The following is a 21,242-nucleotide window of genomic DNA, read 5'->3' on the forward strand; positions in this document are numbered from 1 at the left end:
GAGAGGGAATCTTATTGAAACATCTAAATTTATTAAGGGATTGGACACGCTGGAGGCAGGAAGCATGTTCCCGCTGTTGGCTGAGTCCAGAACCAGAGGCCACAGTTTAAGAATAAGGGATAGGCCATTTAGAACGGAGTTGAGGAAAAGCTTTTTCACCCAGAGAGTGGTGGATGTATGGAATGCTCTGCCCCAGAAGGCTGTGGAGGCCAAGTCTCTGGATGCTTTCAAAAAAGAGATGGATAGAGCTCTTAAAGATAGTGGAATCAAAGGTTAAGGGGATAAGGCAGGAACTGGATACTGATTGTGGATGATCAGCCATGATCACAGTGAATGGTGATGCTGGCTCGAAGGGCCAAATGGCCTACTCCTCCACCTATTGTCTATTGTTAAGATATTCCTTGTCTTAGCTGATCTGCTACTTGACCATCCTCCCATGACTTTTGTCAGTCTAATGCTGTTGTGATCAACATCCCACTTTCCACGTAATCTTGTAATCATCTTAAAGTCATTTTAAAAGTTACTACCTCAGATTCAGATTTATTTATCACATGTACGTTGAAACATGCAGTGAAATGTGCCATTTGTGATAACAACCAACACTGCTAAAGACGTGCTGAGCAACAAACACAAAGTGCGGGAGGAACTCAGCAGGCCCAGCAGCACCTGTGGAAAAAAGTAGGATTATCAGTCCTGCGGAAGGGTTTTGGCCCGTAACATTGACTGTACTTTTTTTCCATAGATGCTGCTTGGCCTGCTGAGTTCCTCCAGCATTTTGTGTGTGTGTGTGGGGGGGGGGGGGGGGGCTCAGATTTCCAACACCTGCAGATTTTCTCTTGTTAAGGATATGCTGAGGGCAGCCCGCAAGTGTTGCCACGCATTCCGGCACCACCATGCTCAGCCATACAACACAGAGCACAACAAGCAATGAAACAACAAAAGCAAAAGAAGCCCTATTCCTCCCTCGCACTCTTGCCCACGTTTGCACCATGGCTGTGTTACATTGGCTCTGAACTGCGTTGTGCTTTGAATTTCTAAACCCTATCCTCTCGAGTTGCATAATGCCCTCAGTATTATCTCTGGCCTCTTGCACTAAAAGCCTCCAACCTCTGTGCTCTCTTGCACTAAAAACCTCCTGGGCAGCCCTGACTCTGTTCATTGCAACAATAATTCTGCAATTCTCTTCCCAAAACTTCCTGCTGAATCTCTGTAGGCTCCTAAGAAAGCACGACAGTGCCTTCACTTCCTCAGAGTCTTAAGAGATCCGGCAGCACCTCGACTTCATTAGGAGTGAGCAGAGATTCAGCATGACATATAGATATGTAGTGGAGAGTGTATTGACTGCCTACATCACGGCCTGGTATGGAAACACTTATGCTCATGAATGGAAAATCCTACAAAAAGTGGAGGAAACAGCCTAGTCCATCACAGGTAAAGACCTCTCCGCCACTGAATGCATCTACATGAAACAGTGTCATAGGAAAACAGCATCTATCCTCCGAAATCCTCACCAGCCAGGCTAGGGCCCTTTCTCAAGTTGCCATCAGGTAGAAGGAACCAGAGTGGCCAGACTCACATGACTGGGTTCAAGAACAGTTACTACCCCTCAGCCATCATGGTCTTGAACAAAATGGGATAAATATACTCATTTGCCAATCGATTGAGCTGTTCCCACAACCAATAATCTCACTTTAAGGACTCTATGTTGTTATTTCATGTTCTTATTATTTATTGGTATTTATTTATATTACCTTTTGCACAGTTTGTAGTCTTCCACACTCTGGTTGATCTTTTACTGATCCTGTTATAGTTACTATTCTATAGATTTGCTGAGTACGTCCGCAGGAAAATGAATCTTGGGGTTATAAAGGCATCCGTTAGTCTTGCAAGACCATGGATCTGTGCCTGGAAAGTCTTTACTCTCCAGGGCGCAGGCCTGGGCAAGGTTGTATGGAAGACCAGCAGTTGCCTATGCTGCAAATCTCCCCTCTCCATGACACCAATGTTGTCCAAGGGAAGGGCATTAGGACCCATACAGCTTGGCACCAATGTCGTCGCAGAGCCATGTGTGATTAAGTGCCTTGCTCAAGGACACAACAGTTGCCTCAGCTGAGGCTCGAACTCACGACCTTCAGGTCGCTAGTCCGATGCCTTAACCACTTGGTCACGTGGTTAAGGCATTGGGGTTATATGTGGTGACACAGATAATAAGATTTACTTTGAACTTCGAATTATGTCCCTTTCACTGTTTAAGGTGCTTTTTAAAGCCGAGGTCTTTGAATAAATTTCTGACCACTTCCTCTACTATTTCCTTAGAGTCAACAGCGTGAAATATGAGTGCAATCTATGCTAAGCTTATTGTTTTTTTTAAAATGTCTGTTCCACTTTATCTGCTTCTCACCAACGATTTCCTGTTTCAGGGGATAACTGGCTACACTGGTCCCTGTGATGGGAGAGATTGTTCAGTCTGTCAATGCTTCCCACCTGAAGGATCACAGGTATGTGAAAAATTCTACATGCTAAAATGCAAGTTTTTTTCTGCTACTTATTGTTGTGTGTAATAACCAATAGAAACACTACAATTATTCCCAGGATCTCACAGTTATTATTATGTGCTTGCAACATTGGAGTACAAATCCAGGTAGTATGGGAGTTACGTTCCTAAGAAACTTAATGTCACAGGGGTTCCATTATAGGAGAACAGGCTGCAGCTGTCTAAGCACAGACCTATAAAGGTTTTCCTGAGCGTGATCTGAACTATGCGGGTCGCATAATGCAAATGGTATTCCCGAATTATCAATCATGTTATAACCAAATTATGTTATGGAAATGTGTTATAATAAAACAACTTGTAAAGGGTTTGAGAACTTCAGCAATTAAGTAACTCTTTCTGATTTATCAGTCCAACCTTGTTTTACTGCATTGTGGCCATTTAATTGCACAAGACAAATACTGAATGTCCTTTTCCAATATAAATAGAATTCCATCTTCCTATGATAAATTGCACAGAATGACACTTCCTCCAAGCTGCTCTTTGCATAGGGACAGTAGAAAAAGCAGAACATGTTTTCCACCGTGGAGGCACAAGAGACTGCAGTTTCTGGCATCTGGAGCAACACACAAATTGCCAGGGGAGCTCAATGGGTCAGGTAGCAACTATGGAAGGAAATGGAAAAGTCTCAGCCCAAAGGACCAACTCTCCATCCCCCCCCCACCCCCGCCATAGTTGCTGACTGAACCTCTGAGATCCTACACTGTTTTCTGTTTTTCACTGTTCCCCAACCCACCCCCAGACCTGGTTGTAAAATAGCTTCATGTTTTCCTCACTTAAAATAAGTTTCCCTTTCAAACCCACCAGTTGTACTTGCTGCCCCAAGAGAACTAACTTAATCTAAAGGAAGTTTTTTTTTACCCTATCTTCTTCCATATATTAGAACAATGAAAATCTGAGGTAGGTTATTCTGGGAACATAATCAGAAAGTTAATGCTGATGGAAAAACCAAAGGAGAATAGCATAATTCTCCAATTGGGTTTTGAGTTGCACAATAGTCCACTATAATCGTCTTTATATGACGTGCCTATTCTCAGTTGACATTTACCTTACCAGTGTGTATCAATGATCAATGAAGACAGACAGTTATTGTGATCTTATTTCTTAAGAGCAGTCTGCATTGACCTCCAGGAAATCCTGTCCTTTGTGCGAGAAGTGAGATGATAGTTACAGCTGGTGCTGGCACATCAGACGAGACCAATCACAAGGCATTGCTGACCTACCAACAGAACGAAGCTAGATAACTGATTGTGAAAGTGGGTTGTGGGTTGCAATAGCTTTTCAGGGATGGCAGCTACTGAAAATTTCTTTAAACGAGACAGCAATCTTGCCATGCATATGTGGTGAGACTGCAAAGTTTTGCAAAGTTCAAAGTACATTTATTATCGAAGTATATATATTATGTACAACTTTTAGATTCGTCTCCTTACTGGCAGACACAAAACAAAGAAACCCAATAGAACCCTTTAAAAAAGAACATCAAACACCCAATGTGCAAAAAGAAAAAGAACAAATCGTGCGAACAATGAAAAGCAAGCAAATAACATTCAGAACTAAAATTCACATAAGCGAGTTCACACTCACGAACCCAGTCACAGCTGATCCAGGAGCCTGTTGGTTGCAGGCCACAGCCTCAGTTCAGCAAAGAGATGAGTGCAAGGCACTTTCATCTCAATGTGTGGAAAATTAAGTCAAAAATAATCAGCATGACAACCTAGTGCAAAACTTGCAGTGGCTAGTTCAGAGATCTTTAAAAAGTCTTTTAGCAACAGTTGAGGTGCTGGAAGATTGGAGGTCAGCTAATTTTTCTCAGTTGATTAAGAAAGGCTCTAAGAATAAGCTGGGAAATTATTGTCACAATGGGGTGCTGGGAACAGACCCAAATGCGAGACACAGACACTGAAGTACAAGGAACACGACTCGACTAGAGTAGGGACGTGACCGGATACAGGCAAGGAGCATGGACAAGAACGCAGACTTGGGCTAGAGAAAGCGGGACCAGGACTAGAAACCATGGACTAGGAGACAAGGCTTCGACTCCAAGCCCGAGACTGGACAAAGACCCAGAACCTGGTTCTTGCCTCGGGCTCAGACCCCAGAACCAGGCAAGGACATGACATGGCTTCAGGACAGGACATGGCTGGTGCCTAGAGGCCTGAGCTTGGAGACAGGCTGGGCTCTTTGCTCTTGAGGCTGGGGTCTTGGGTCTTGAGCTTGGCTGCAGGCTGGGGACTTCAGACTTGGGTTCTTGGAGCTTGGCTTGGGATCTTCAAGGCTTGGGTTCTTGGAGCTACTATTGGACAGGACGCAGAACTCCTGGGCAGGACGCAGAACTCCACCCCACGGAGGCAAGGACAGGGAGGGGCGGACCCAACCACAGGGTAACAGCAATCAGCCAGGCTTACCCAACAGAGGCAGGGGACAGGAAAGGAGCTCAATCCAGGGTGGCTCTGAGTCTCGGGCAGCCAGCAACCTTGGCTAGCTATGGAAATGATCAAATCCATACCACAATGACTACTCCAACAAGTGGCAACAAGGCTCCATGAAGCAGTGGTCCTCCAATCAGGCCTAGAGATCACGAATGGTTTCACTAGCCTTCCATCAGCAGTTTGCTCCAAGGGGGACTGACATGAAAAACAAGCAACTCACACTTGCCCCCAAGGCTACTTATATTCCAAGCCCCAAGATGGGAATCAGGTGCCTATGATTAACCCAACCAATCGAGGGACAGCTGGAAGACCCAGAGTCCTGAGTCCACGGACTAGACCGTGAACCGGAATGTGTACTTCATGGACTGGACCATGACAATTATAGGCCGGTGAGCCTGACATCAGTGGTGGATAAATTGTTGGAGGATATTCCACCGGATCATGTATTTGGATAGACAGGGAGTGTTTAGGGATTGTCAGCATGGCTTTGTGTGTGGTAGGTCATGTCTAACCAATATTTATAGAGTTTTTTGAGGAAGTTACCGGGAATGTTGATGAAGGCAGGGCAGCGAATGTTTTCTTCATGGATCTTAGCAAGGCATTTGACACGGTTGGCCAAGAAGGTTCAATCATTTGGCATTCAGGGATGAGGTAGTAAATTGGAGTAGACATTGAGTTTGCAGAAGAAACCAGAGAGTGGTTGCCTTTCTGACTGGAGGCCTGTGATTTAAAGGCATCTGTTAGTCTTGCAAGACCATGGATCTGCACCTGGAAAGTCTTCACCCTCCAGGGCGCTGGCCTCGGCAAGGTTGTATGGAAGGCCAGCAGTTGCCCATGCTGCAAGTCTCCCCTCTCCACGACACCAATGTTGTCCAAGCGAAGGGCATTAGGACCCATACAGCTTGGCACCAGTGTTGTCGCAGAGCAATGTGTGATTAAGTGCCTTGCTCAAGGACACAACACGTTCCCTCGGCAGGGGCTTGAAACTCACGACCTTCAGGTCGCTAGTCCAATGCCTTAGCCACTTGGCCTGTGATTAGTGGTTTATTTAAACAAAAAGCTGAGATAAAGAGGCATGAGTATTCCACAAGATGATAGCTGATCTCTTACCTTAGCACTATCTAACCTCCTATCCCTCTATTCCTTAATCATTTAAATCCTATTGACCATTTCTCTTGAATATACTCACCAATCGCGCCTGCACAAACCTCTTGAGTAGGAATTCTCTAATTTTTAATTCAATATAGGACTGGTCTGTTTAAATTTCCCTCAAGTGACAGACCCACCATCCCATGAATTAGTCTGATAAACCTTCACCGGCTGCAATGTCCATGAGAGGTTCTCAAAGAAAAGGTCTTTCATTTGGAAACCTGGTAGGGGTCAGACATTTTGGACTGATTGGAGCACAAATGTCTTCACACGGGATCTGTAACACCTTTTGAATTCTATTCCTTCCAGAAATGATGCGTGCTTTATTGTTCATTAGTCAAGTCTACGTTCTATAGCATTTTTATCACTTAGAGGATCTAAAGGTAAAGTGTATTAGAACACAGGATCTGACTGTATGGAACGCAGGATAATTCTAAAGGGAATAACTGGCCCATTTCTATTTCTAGCATTTTATGTTAAAAGATATAATGTAAATGTAATGGTTTTGATTGCGTGATCCACAAATTGTTTTCTATACAACAATTTGCCGTGTTGTATACAGATCAAAACAAACTAGCCATTAAAATTTGTTTTAGAAAAAATTATAATTCAGCATGATTATTACTTTGTGCTCTGCTAGATATTCTTTCTTGTTGTGAGATCAGTCACTATAGTAGACAGACAACATGTATTTAAGAGTATAGAAAGCAATCAGTGTTTAACACCTAATTAGCAACAGTATGATCGAGGTACAATAACATCCATTGTTATGTAAATTGATTCTGTGGTCTCACATCTGCTATTGTGTGCATAATAATCCGTTATCAGTGTTTGTGAAGCCAAGTCAAACAGAAATCATAAACTAGTTCAGTTTACATGTGATCTTTTAATAAGCACAGAGCAGCTTAAGGCTATGTCCATACCAGACCAGATAGATCCGTAACCGAAGCCTTTTCTTTTCATTTTGACCCTCCATCCACACTGAGACGGCGTTTTCCTCCTCTGAAAACGGAGCTTTTCTCAAACGTTCTCCAGAGTGTGTAAATTTGAAAACGCCGGTTGGGCGGTGTAGAGCTTTTTAAAAACGCTGTCATGGCGTGCTGGAACTGATGGCGGCGGCAGCGCGGTATTTCATTGTTTTCTTGAACGCAATCTCCAACACCACAACAATGGCGGGCGGCTTCACGTGTGTGTGGTTTACTTTATTGTCTACATTAATAGCTTGCTTGGAGTTAAACGTAGTCCAGTCTGCTTTTTCCAGTGGAGGTTTTCTTTGTATTCCTCGAAGACATTGTTGAAAACTTTCTTTCGCTGTTGTAGGAACTCTAGTTTTTGATCAATGGAAATAGCACAACACCGCCGCGGAAATGGAAATAGTATACCGTTTCCTCTTCACTTGTTTTCTGGACACAAGCTGGGGTTTGATCAGCCCCGACTGGGTCACCTGGAGAAGGTTGTATGATGTTGAAAGACCCGAAACACCCGATGATTCCAGAAACATCACTGAAGGTGTGTCCAGAAGCATCAGTAGATGTATGTACACAGCTAGATGTGTCCTGCGCATGCCCAGTAGGAGGAGATTCGCCCAAATACCTGTTTTAATGTGGACGGAGGTGTTTTCAAAAACGCCTGGTGTGGATGCCTATCATTTTTATGCGAAACCAGCATTTTCAAAATTGTCCAGTCTAGTGTGGACGTAGCCTAAGAAGAATAAGTACACTCGATGTAGCATCTTGTATGGTATCATGTTCATGGTATAAGAGTTCTTTGTCAATCTAATTGAAACTTTCAAGTGGTCGGTTACTATCATAACTCTGATTTGGATCAAGCTGACCACAGTCAGCCTTATAAAGAAACAGTGACATGGGTGGATTTTTATGTTTCTTCAGTACTCTGCTGAGCATCTGCCCAGTAACAAAACCAAACAGACTGCAGGACTGACTGTATATAATTGTAAAAACCTAACTTGCTTTATATTGGCAGAAAAGAAAATGGAATTTATTTTCTTGTATTGATGATCACAATTGATTCTTGTGGAAGGTGACTAGGGACTGACAATGTTAATGTCGGTCCCTCTCTGAAAGACTTCTGGTCAAGACAGCGCCTGCGTATAATGCTCCTTTGGTCGCTATCTTCTGGATAGATCATGAAACCATATATTTCACTTTTATGTCTTTTACATTTGTTTTTCGTCCTGAATGTGGTTCTGGAACTGTTAGAGCCTGTGGTCTGCAGTTTGGAGATCACTTGGGTGTTTCAGTGCTCTGCGGTGTCTGAGAGGACTTCGAGAGGCAGAGACAGCATGTGCGAACCTCGTGGTGAAAAAGCTGCAGGACGGGGTGCGAGCTGTTCATCTTCATTTCACCAATTAATGCTTCCGTTGTTCAACGATTAAAGCAACGAGGGAGATGAAACATTGGGGTGATTGTGGAAGGTGAGCTCCGGCTGCATGCCTTTTGATCACTGCAGGATCGCTCTGCTGCTGGAGACGGGAGACTGCCTTTTGATCATCAGCGGATTGCTCTGCTACTGGAGAGGGGAGACTGCCTTTTGATCACTGGGGGATCACTCTGCTACCTCAGAGGGAAAGGCTTGCCACTGCACCCGGAGAATGTTACCCAGGTTTTCTGCGTTTTAGATATGGACTTGGACTATAGACTTTTTTCAGTCGTAAGAGTTTTTTTTAATATTCTGTGTTTTTACCTGATCTTTCTCATTTTTTGTGTGTGGGGGAGGGAGATTTGGGGTGTGATGTGCTTGTTCCGTTTTTGTTTGCTTTGTGGTGGGGAGGAGGGATTTGGGGGGGTTGATGATTGTGCTGCCGTTCTTTTTCTCGGTTTCGTGGCTATCTGGAGAAGAAGAATTTCAGAATTGTATACTTTGATAATAAATGAACCTTTGAACCTTTTATTGAACCTTTGAAAGAGGCAAGTCAACCACATCCCCACTAACAAAGCAATTCTGCATTTGCTTTTTGCGATTCAAAACTGCGCACGGTGCTATAAACATGAGAAAATCTGCAGATGCTGGAAATCCAAAGCAACGCACACAAAACGCTGGGGGAGCTCAGCAGGTCAGGCACAATCTATGGAAAAGGGTAAACAGTGAACATTTTGGGCTGAGACCCTTCATCAGTACGGGAAAGAAGGAAAAGTCAAAGAAGGTGGGGGGAGGGAAGAAAGAAGTGCAAGGTGGTAGGTGATAGGTGAAACCGAGAGTGGGGGAGGGGGGTGAAGAAAAGAGCTGGGAAGTTGATTGGTGAGAGATAAAAGGCTGGAGGAGGGGGAATCTGATAGGAGAGGACAGAAGGCCATGGAAGAAAGGGAAGGGAAAAGAGCATCAGACGGAGGTGATGGGCAGGTAAGGACACAGGTGAGAGAGGGAAACAGGAATGGGGAATGGTGAAGGGGGAGGGGAGGGAATGACCAGGATTTTGAGAAATCGATGTTCAGACAATCAGGCTGGAGGCTACCTAGATGGAACATAAGGTGTTGCTCCTCCATCTTGGCAGAAGAGGAGTCCATAGACTGACATGTCGGAATGGGAATGAGAAGTGGAATTGAAATAGGTGGCCTCCGGGAGACCCAATTTTTGTGACGGATGGAATGAAGGTGCTTGATGAAGGGGTCTCCCAATCTATGTTGTGTCTAACAGATATACAAGAGGCCACACTGGCAGCACCAGATGCTGTAGATGATATATAAACCGACTGAATTGAGAGATTTATATCTCTTCCCACACTGTCACTTGTAAAAATGCCATTCCCTTCTCTCAATTCCTCCATCTCCACCATATCTGCTCTCAGAATGAGGCTTTTCATTCCAGAACGATGGAGATGCCCTCCTTCAAAGAAAGAGGCTCCCCTTCCTGCACCATCAACACTGCCCTCTCCTGCACCTCTTCTATTTCATGCACGTCTGCCTTCACTCCATCCTCCCACTGCCACACCAGGGATAGGGTTCCTCGTGTCCTCACCTACCACCTCACAAGCCTCCGCATCCAGCGCATAATTCTCCGTAACTCCCGCCATCTCCAATGGAATCCCACCAGCAAGCATGTCTTTCCCACCCTCCCACTTCCGGCACAATCGGCAATCGCTTCTGATCTGGGCCGACCTTTACATGCTGGGAGGCACTTAATTAAATAGCTTGTTTATTTCGGCTTTTTTCTTAAAGATGTGCTGGGCGTGTCCCAGCTACCGCTGCATTCTCCACGGCAATGTATCGGTCCGTGACCTGGGGATTGGGGTGGTGGGACACTGGGGTGTCATCTCATCGTCGTCTGTTTCCATCAGGGCAGCCGGGCCATCTTCTTCTATGTCTGCCTGCCTCGATGTTGAAGGTCGAGGTTCGTCGTTTACTGTGGCTGATGTGGAAGGTTTGAAAAACGACAGTATGCTTGACTGCTTAGCCTCGCGCACTTTTCTATCATACAGTTCTTTGTAAGCACTCAAACCATCTTGCAAATATGCCCTAAACCTATGTACCCTTTCAAAATTAAAGTGGTACTTTTCTGCAATCATTGCAGCAAAAATCTCATGCAGTTGCTTCACGTTCAGTTCCTGGACGACTTCACTTTCGGTCCGTTCGCTACTGCATTCGGTTTCGAATGTTATCCTTTCCTCTTCCAATTGCATCAGTTCTTCATCTATCAGTTCTTGGTCATGGGATGCCAAAACCTCTTCAACATCATCTTCGTCAACTTCCACAAGCCTAACTCATTTTGTCCTTACTTCGTTCACCACAATCGAAACACTTAATTATGTCTAGTTTTACGCTTACGAGCTCTTTTAGGCTTTTCTGATACCTTAGAACTCATCTTGCTAATGGCTGCTCACAGGCACGTGTCTAAGCAATGCTGGCTAGAATTCAGTTCTGGGGGAGGAACTTGGCTGCTTGGGGCGTGCGCTGCCTTTTATCGCACACTGCCTTTTTTCGTAACAGTGAAAACACCTTCTGTTAGCGAAAACCAGGTAACTAATATAGGTCTTTCGCAACAGCGAAGTTTCGTAAAGCGAACATTCCAAAAGCGGGGGACACCTGTATTTCACACAAAATGCTGGAGGAACTCAGCATGTCAGGCAGCATCTGTGGAAAGGAATAAAGTGTTGACGTTGCGTGCTGACACCCTTCATCAGGACCCCAAAACATCGACTGTTTATTCATTTCCATGGGTGCTTTCTGACCTGCTGAGTTCCTCCAGCATATTGTGTGGCTTTGCAGCATCTGCAAAATCTCTTGTGTCTATGCTGGGTATTTCAAGCGTTTTCAGTTCTCATTCTATCACATGAACGTTTATAGGCTTTTTCTCTCCAGTCCTGCTGAAGAGTTTTGCCCGAAACGTCGACTGTACTTTTTTCCATAGATGCTGCCTGGCCTGCTGAGTTCCTCCAGCACTTTGTGTTTGTCGCTCGGATTTCCAGCATCTGCTGATTTTCTCTTGTTTGTGACCTATAGTCTTAGCTTGTTCCCTTTCTGCACTAACACTTGTCTTTGGACACTTATTACCCTCAAAGAGCTAAGTTTATGTTGCTTAGTACTAAGAATTTGTGTTTTTCCGAGATCATTTTCTTCACTGATAAATCAAATTGTTAATTGAACAAATCACGAACCATTGCCTAAATAACAACCTTTGTAATTTACTCTAGTTCATAGTTCAAGGATAGAAAGATCACATCTCCAGCTAAATACTGCAAAGGCAGTGACTGTGAGGAATGTGAAAATGTAAGGAACAAGATATTCATCCCTACTAAATAAAAAGATTTCATTGCAAATTTATTTCTTTTTAAGGGTATAGAGATGCATTTATCAAAACGGTCATCTTTTTGTTGTAACTTAAAATGCCGTCATTTAATGCAAGCTTGTGCAAATCTACCAGCTGGTTGTCAAGGTAAAATGGCAATGAGCGTGCTGTATCACTATCTGACGTTATTGTACGATTTTCAATATCCCTCAGTTTTCTATCACACGTAAATTCCAGTAAACAAATACAAATATGCTATCTTTGTCTTAACTTGGAAGAAAAAAAAGGGAAAAGCACAGACCATAAAAATCATAAATCTTGCCATTTTTCAAAGGTTATTTGGATTTTGATGAAACAGAAAAGAATTTGGAATGAAGAGAAAGCTAACAAGATTAATCTTCAACGACTGTGAAATCCTTTAGGGCAATGTTCCCCTAATATGTACGCGCAGACACATCTTTTGCTACTAGTGCATGAAGGAACTTAAACTGCACACAAACTGTTGTTACCCTTTACCTCATTGGCATGTTAAATATATTTCACAATCATATATAATCAGGTTTCCTTTTCCAGTTTCTGATGTGGACAGTGCTGACAATGTGGAGTTTGCAATGCTTTGTTTGCAGATTTTAGAACTGGCTTATTTCTACTGTTTTTATTGAAGAAACTACACACTGCACACATGTTGTTTTCACCAGGTCAAAAATTGCACAGCACAAGATTTTTGTGCACACTGGTCATTACAAATTAGAGGGAACGTTGCTTTGGGGAATGCTTGAGAAATCTGATAAAGATCCATGGAAGATGGAAGTTCCTTACTAATCTGCTAGGACATGTTAAAAACATAAGTTAGATGACTATCTTGCTAGGATTGGCATTGAACATTACATGGAAATGTCCAAATATCTAAAGTGAAATAACCTGTAGAATATGCTGGTTACTGCTTTGAAACGGCCAAGTCATTTCCTTTGGGATCAATAAAGTACCTATCTAAACATCGTGCTTAAGAAAATAATTAATCAAAAATGTACTATAATGCAGTTAAGCAAATTGCTAGTGGAAACTAGTGAATTTTATACTTTCATCTCTGTGTTTTATAGTGATAGGGAAATAGAACTTGGAAATGGGTCCTTCAGCTACAGAGTCTACACTGACCATCGATCGCTCGTTTACACAATCTTACATTGTTCAAATTCTCCCTGCATTTTCATTAACTTTCTCTCCACCACCTTCCCCGCTCCCCCCCCGACCCGTAGATTCTACCATTCACTCACATACCAGAGGCAATTTTCACAGGCCAATCACCCTCCCAAGCCACACATCTCTGGCATCTGAGAGGAAACCGGAGTACCTGACAGGAACCTATGTGATTACAGGGAGCACATACAATCTCCAGACAGACAGCAATGCTGATCAGTATTGAATGTGGGTCATTGGCACTATCAGGCTCCTTAGCAATTGAGACCAGGAAAAATCTTTGCAGTTTACTCCTCCAGTACATTAAAAGGATTGACTAGCCCACAACAAAGTGAATTTTATGTAATAAGGGAAGGAGTAATTTTGATAGCAGAATTTACATTATTAATACAAAATTATCAAAAGCTGCAGATACTAGAAACCTGAAATACAACAAAACAGACTAGAAATACTCTGCAAGTCAAGCCGCAAATGGGAGAGAGAAACAGTACATATTTCAGGTTGAGCACCTTTCCTCAAAACTGAGAAAAGTTTGAAACCAAACATGTTTTAACTTGTCTTGGAATGGGGAGGAAACAAAGGGAATCTGCGTGAATAAGTTTGAAACCAAGACAGACTGAATGACACAAGTGATGGTGCTGACTGAGTCAGGGTAGTGAAAGCTTGTTAATCACAGGTTATCCATCAGGAGGTGTACAAAAGTTCCAAAAAGTGAAAGAGAAAACGTTGTAAGAAAACACTGGACAAACAAAATGCCTTTCTCACTTCTATCGACAAAATAGAACTGAATACTTTGACTTGTGTGAAAATTGTTTGGAATGACTTCTTAACCCGTGAGGAGACATATCTTCTCTGCATCTCCTTGAGATAATACAGCAGAAATGGGGAATTAACTATACAAGAGTTCATTGGTTACTTTCAATAAGTTAGTCACATTGTGTTTTCCTATTTGCTCCAGGGAGAGACAGGCCCATTAGGAGACCGTGGTCCACAAGGATTTCCTGGGCATGAAGGGCCAAAAGGACAAACAGGAGAACAAGGACAGAGAGGAGAACGTGGACTGCCTGGACCTCCTGGCATTAAAGGGGATGTTGTAAGTTGAAAAGAAGTACAGTGACCACCATGAGAGTAACCTTCCCAGAGCATGCAATTATACTTGAGATAACAAGCGTCAGATTGAACTAACCATTCAAAACCTGTCTAGGAAACAGAAAGATTGGATATTTTCAGACAGAATAACTTTGTCAATGGTCACTTCCTGTGCCCCTGCATTCAACTTATCTCTGAAGTCCAGGGCAATAAAATTCAGACATTTCATAACCACAGTTGGAATAGCTGGCTACCATTGACAATAAGCACAGATTTCAGAAAGAAAATCTAAATATCAAAGCTCAAACATTGGCTGACCAACTTCAGTGGAAGAATGAGAGTAGATGACCCCATTTGTCTTTTTAAATAACACAAAAAAATAAATAATATAAAAATATAGTCTAATCGTTTTCATTTTCCAGGGCCCTATGGGTGTTTATGGCTTTCCAGGATCCGATGGTATTCCGGTGAGTATTTATTTGTAAAATTTTAGTTTATGGCCCACTGTTTTATACACCTGTAAATGATGAATAATTTGATTGGAACATATAGAACATGGAAAAGTACAGCATTGAACTTGCCCTCCAGCCCAGGGTGTTGTGCCTTGTGCTGATCTATACGAAGCTCCATCACTGGTCTGCCCAGGGGTGTGTGCTCAAACCACTACCAGTTTCAGCTCAAACAGCATCATCAAGTTCAGAAACAGAATCAGGTTTATTATCCCCGGCATGTGTCCTGCAATTTGTTAACTTAGCAGTGGCAGCAGTTCAATGCAATACATGATAATATAGAGAGAAAAAGAAACAAATAAATAAGTAAATCAATTACAGTGTACGTATACTGAACAGATTAAAAATCGTGCAAAAACAGAAATAATATTAAAAAAGTGAGGTAGTATTCAAGGGTTCAATGTCCATTTAGGAATCGGATGGCAGAGGGAAAGAAGCTGTTCCTGAATCTCTGAGTGAGTGCCTTCAGGCTTCTGTACCTCCTACCCAATGGTAACAGTGAGAAAAGGGCACACCCTGGGTGCTGGAGGTCTTTAATAATTGACATCGCCTTTCTGAGGCACTGATCCTTGAAGATGTCTTGGGTACTATGGAGACTAGTACCCAAGATGGAGCTGACCAATTTTACAACTTTCTTTCACTTCTTTTGGTCCTGTGCAGTAGCTCCTCCATAGCAGACAGTGATGCAGCCTGCACAATGCTCTCCACAGTACTATAGTCAATGAACAGCATCCTGACATGGGTGTTCGCTGATGATACTACAGCTGCTTCATCAGCAACAATGAGAGGAGAGAGGAGGTACAGGAGAGGTCTGTCAAATGGTGTGAGTTTCAAAGTGGACAAGACAAAAGAGAAAATTGTGGACTTCAGAAAGGTATCAGTCGACCACTCTCCATTGCACATCAATGGCTCTGCCATGGAAAGAGTGAAGAACACAACTTCCTTGGTGTGCCCATAACAGATAATGTAACCTGGCTGGACCCACAACATCTCCACATTAGTCAGGAAGTCACAAGCAGTGTCTACACTTTCTAAGGAGACTGAGTGTACACAGCTCCCCACCCCTATTCTAGAAACCTTCTACAGAAGCACCATCATAGTGTGGTACAGAAGCTGCGGGGCGTCAGACCCTAGAGAGGATAGTAAAAGCTATCGTGGATCACGGGGGGCTCCCTCCCACTATTCGTGACATTTACAGGGAGTGTTGTCGACGAAGGGCTGAAACGTTTTTGAGGATCCCTACCACCCATTCCATAATCTCTTTGGCCCAATTCCATCAGGAAGGAGGTATAGGAGCATCAGGGCTAGGACTGCCAGACTGGGTAACAGTTTCTTCCCTCAGGCTGTAACACTAGTGAACATCCTGCCACCACCAAGGTCTTATCACTGGGAGAGCAGGCTGTTTACTGTTTACCTATGCTATGCACTACATGCATCTTTGAAATATACTTTACAAACTTATTTATGGAAATATTTAGTTTTATGTGCTGGGTGTGGTATATGTATTGTGGGTACACCCTGGTCTGGAGAAACGTTGTTTTGTTTGGCTGTATATATGTATAGTCAGATGGCAGTAAATTTGAACTTGAAATGTACTCTATGATCAATCTAACTGTACCCTCCTACACAGCCCATAACTCCAATTTTCTAACTTCCTGTTTAGAGTCTCTTAAATATCTGTGTTATATTCGCCTCTGGAACCACACCCTGCCGTGTGTTCCAAGCATCCATCAGTCTCTGTGTGGAAGAACCTACTCCTCTTGTAAACTTTCCTCCACTCAGCTGAAACGCATGTCCCCTTGTATTGGTTATTACCACTGCTACCACTCGTAGTCTTACACACCTCTATCCAGTCTTCTCTCATCCTCCTTCATTCCAAAGAGAAAAGCCCCGAGCTTTCTCTCCTTTTCCTGATAAGACGTGCTCTCTCATCCAGGCCTCCTCCTCCAAACTAAGTAAAGCTTCCACATCGTGTGAGGCACGGGGACTGAACACGATACCCCAAGTGAGGTCTAACCAGACCTCTTGACTAAATCCTCCAACTAATGAAGGCCCACACACTACATGCCTTCTTAACCACCTTATCAATTTGAACGGCAACTTTGAGATATCTGGGGACTTAGACCCCAAGATCCTTCTGTTCCTCCACGCTGCTAGGAACCCTGCTTTTAACCTTGTACTCTGCCTTCAAATTTGACTTTCCAGAGTGTATCACCTCAGACTTTGCTGGTTAGACCTCCATCTGCCACTTCTCCGCCCAACTCTGCATCCAATCTATATCCCATCATAACCTACACCAACCATCTATTCTATTCACACATCCCCCTTTTATGCCGTTTGCAAACTTAATAACCCACCCCTCCACCCCTTTATTCAAGTGACTTATAAAGAGCCGGGGTCCCAGAACAGATCCCTGTGGAACACTACTAGTCACCAACCTCCAGGCAGAATATACTCCACCTACTATTAATTTGCCTTCTCATGTACTGGACAGATGGCAACTTTCACCGACAGACCTTTAGAACAGTATGGATGCTACACTAAGATGGTTCTACAATAACAATGAAATATTGACTATTTTAGGGATTGCCGGGACTGCAAGGTTCGAGAGGTCACCCTGGCTTAGATGGCTGCAATGGATCTAGAGGAGATCCTGGTTTTCCAGGATATGCAGGATATCCGGGAAGAACTGGACTGCCGGTAGGAAATTCTTAAGTGAAAACTATCATCTTTTTGTTTGAAATGCAGGGGAAGAAGACTGCCCTGGAATTAAGTTGTCAATAAAATATTTGAAGAGGAAATATGATGTTTTTTATTGAGAGGGGATGAAGGTGAGCAATATTTAAAAGAGAAACTGGGGAAATAAATTAGACAATTGAATGAACCAATTTATTGGCGCTTCCCCCCTCCCCCACCACAACTCCTTCAAGGGCACGTCTATGTCCCACCTCAAAAAACAACTTGGCACAGAACTTCTTTGAAATCCAACTCAGAACACTTTCCACCCTCCATATCTCAGTTGTCCACAAGATGATTTTCTGACACCATCACCTCATTATTACTATGGCTGTCACCTCTGCCTCAGTGGCTTCACCACCTTGTATCGGTTGGATCTGGTGATACTGTTCCAGAGGTTCTTTCAAAGTCAAGAAGTGGTGTAAGTCTAGTAATTATACCCATTTTATTCGGTTAACAATAAAAAATAATGGTAACCAACTCACTCTACTGTAAGGGAGAGGGAAAGTGGAGGAGGAGAAAAAAGATGATCTAATTATCTTATACTAAATACCAGCTCACTAGAGAGATAAGGCACATTCCAGTGACAAGTGGTAGCCTGCGAAATAGCCAGGCTCAGTGGAGTGCAACAGGTTGCAGAGAAACTTTGAGAAAAATACTGAATCAGCTGTACTACAATGAGAATCAGGTTTATTATCACTGACCTATGTCATGAAATTTGTTGTTTTGGGGCAACAGTACAGTGCAAATCATTTAAAAAACTACACGTTACACTAGGAAATATCAAATTAAGTAAGTCACGTAAAAAGATAGCAGAAAATGAGACACAGGGGAAAATCTGCAGATGCTGAAAATCCAAGCAAATGAGGCCGTTTTCATGAGTTCATATCTGATAGTGGAAGGAAAGAAGCTGAGTGTGTTTCCTCCTCCCTGATGGTAGCAATGAAAAGACTGCATGTCCTGGATGGTGAAGGTCTTTAGTGATGGATGCCACCTTCCTGAGGTGTCCACTATTGAAGATGTTCTTGATGCTGTGGAGGCTAGTGGCCATGATGGAACTGGCCAAGTTTATAACCCTCTGCAGCTTTTTCCGATCTGGTTCATTGGCAGCTGCATATCGGATGGCGATGCAACCAGTCAGAATGTTCTCCATGGTATATCTGTAGAAATTTGCTCTAGAGTCTCTGGTAACTTATCAGATCTTCTCAGACTCCTAATGAAATATAGCCGCAATCATGCCTTCTTCATAATTGCATCAATATGTTGGACTCAGGACAGATCTTCAACGGTGCTGACACCAGCAACTTGAAGCTGCTCATCCTTTCTATTGACGAGCCCTCGATGAGCACTGGTATCTGTTCTCCCAACTTCCCCTTCCTTCAGTCCATAATCAGTTCCTTAGTTTTACTGACATTGGGTGCAAGGTTGTCGTTGCGACACCACTCAACCAGCTGATCTATCTCACTCCTGTATGCCTTCTTTCCATCTGACATTCTGCCAACAGCATTTATATCATCGGCAAATTTATTGAAGGCATTTGTGGGGCATGTAGCAAACCCATCATTGGTGCAGAGAGTAGAGCAGTGGGCTACATATGCAATTTACTACTGAACATTCACTAAACAATTGGACAAATACTGCATAGCTGATTATATTAAAATAATTAATGTTAATATGCAGGAAAAACAACTTTACAATTCAGGATAGACTTACCTCAGCCCACCTATTACAGGAATTTTTATCCTTGCCTTTGTTATCTCCAAGCCTAACTACTCCACATCTTCCTCTACCCATATTAAACTTTGGTCTATTCCATCATTCATGAAACATCTTCAAAATGTTACGAATTGATTGACCTGTATGAATATAGGGTAAGGAGTCTTTATCTGCGATTTAGTATAATGTATTGATACATATTTTTTCCTGTGCTCTGTATTCTTATATGTAAATTAATAAAAATATTGGAAAAGAAAATAAACATCTTCAATTTCCCTTTTTTATTGGTCTTCAACTTAAATTGTCCAACATATAAATGTTCTTCATAATTTCACCAAAGATTCAACTCATTGTAGCCTGAAACACCCATCCCAGACCAGTCCTGAACTCTCTGAGCTTCCTTCTGTTACCGGGAATCAGGTTCATGGGTTTGGTGAGTGAGACAGAAGGCACTGTCTAGGATGGGTGCTGCAGACTGCCATGGGTTGAATTTTTAGTCAAATTATGAAGAAAAATTATCTGTTGGACAATTTAACTTAAAGACCAATAAAAAAAAGGAAATTTGGAGATGTTATGAATAAGCACATTAATCATTTAAAAGATTCGATCAAACATTCAAGTCTCCCCATGTTACATTAACTCCAAAACTAAATATTCAACCAACAGATACTCAGCTAAGTCTGAAGCATCCTTTCCCAATGGTTCTTCAGCACTGGTTGTGACCTCAGTGTGAACCGGGCCCTGGGTATGAAAGAAAAGAGGCCAAACCTCCTGCATGTACTATTCTTATACCTCTGAAGTGCCTGAAACTGGACACCAGTGACGTGGTGCATAAGGCAACCAGTGGGAAGGAGCTGCTGCAGACTGCAAATGGTCCAGTCAATGACTGGCATGGTAGAAGCAGCTTTTGACGAACAAGTAAATGAACTGCCCCACATATCACCCCTTTTCACCAACTAACTCTTAGCCCCTCACCAATCTCAGTGCATATTCAACAGTTCCTATCCTGTATCTGCGCATGTCTTTTCTCATTAAAGCTTATGTATCTGACCAAACCATTGACCACCTCCCCTAAGATCTTCACCTTGTCTTAGTGTATATTTTTTGCAACTAAGCTGTGAAGCAGCTTGATATGTGACAGTTTTGGAGCAAAGAGAGTGTTAGCATTGGGCACTGTAAAAAGAAGAAATGCACGTGAGAGGAAGATCAGTGAAAGATGGCAGTAGTGAATGATTTTAGAGGGGAGGCATTTATAGAATTCAGTCTGCAATAGCAGCAGGAAGAACTATGGCAATGAATGTCAGCTAGGTGGCGCTCTGGAGAGGCAATGGAAGGAGGAACTGAAGCAAGTTTAATAGATAAGTGCATCAAACAGATATACAGTAATGGAAATAACATAGCAAGGAAATATTAGTGGTTGCATGCATGTTTTATGGAATAGTTTCAATATATAAAATAAATATTTAGTATTGGGCTGCAGCTTAAGATTTAGTAGTCTGAACGCAAACACGAGGAAATCTGCAGATGCTGGAATTTCAATCAACACACATCAAAGTTGCTGGTGAATGCAGCAGGCCAGACAGCATCTCTAGGAAGAGGTACAGTCGACGTTTTGGGCCGAGACCCTTCGTCAGCACTAACTGAAAGAAGAGCTAGTAGGATCTCGGCCCGAAACGTCGACTGTACCTCTTCCTAGAGATGCTGTCTGGCCTGCTGCGTTCACTAGCAACTTTTATGTGTGTTGCTTTCGTAGTCTGAATATCTTTTTCAAGAGCAATTATTCAAACATTAGAAAACATTGATAAAATGATAGAAATTTTACTTTGCAGCTGTTCTTTATGTAGTTTTTAAATACAATATACATTACATTTGTTACAGGGACTTCCAGGTCCAAAAGGTCCAAAAGGCGATTCCATAATTGCCACATTCCGTATGGGCCCACCGGTGAGTATCAACTTTAAAGCACTGGTTCTGATTAACCTTTCATTTTCTTCTGCTGTATCTAAAGTAACTTAACCGGTGAGAACGATGGATAGGCCTGGGGACTGATGCTCTATTCTATTCGAACACAGAATAGACGCTCAGTGGCCATTTTATTAGGTACTGCCTGTAATTTATAAATTG

General features: G+C 42.8%; 1 protein-coding gene across 1 annotated transcript in view; it reads left to right on the forward strand.

Moving 5' to 3' along the window:
* The window catches only part of LOC140197005 (uncharacterized), a 202,162-nt gene that overhangs the window by 63,146 nt on the left and 117,774 nt on the right, over positions 1-21,242 (forward strand). Inside the window, exons 5-9 of the mRNA XM_072256938.1 lie at positions 2,421-2,498; positions 14,027-14,161; positions 14,580-14,624; positions 17,250-17,366; positions 20,997-21,062. Coding sequence (XP_072113039.1) covers positions 2,421-2,498; positions 14,027-14,161; positions 14,580-14,624; positions 17,250-17,366; positions 20,997-21,062 — 441 coding nt within the window. The remainder of the gene's footprint in view (positions 1-2,420; positions 2,499-14,026; positions 14,162-14,579; positions 14,625-17,249; positions 17,367-20,996; positions 21,063-21,242) is intronic.

Source organism: Mobula birostris, chromosome 4 (assembly GCF_030028105.1).
Source record: "Mobula birostris isolate sMobBir1 chromosome 4, sMobBir1.hap1, whole genome shotgun sequence".
NCBI lineage: Eukaryota > Metazoa > Chordata > Chondrichthyes > Myliobatiformes > Myliobatidae > Mobula > Mobula birostris.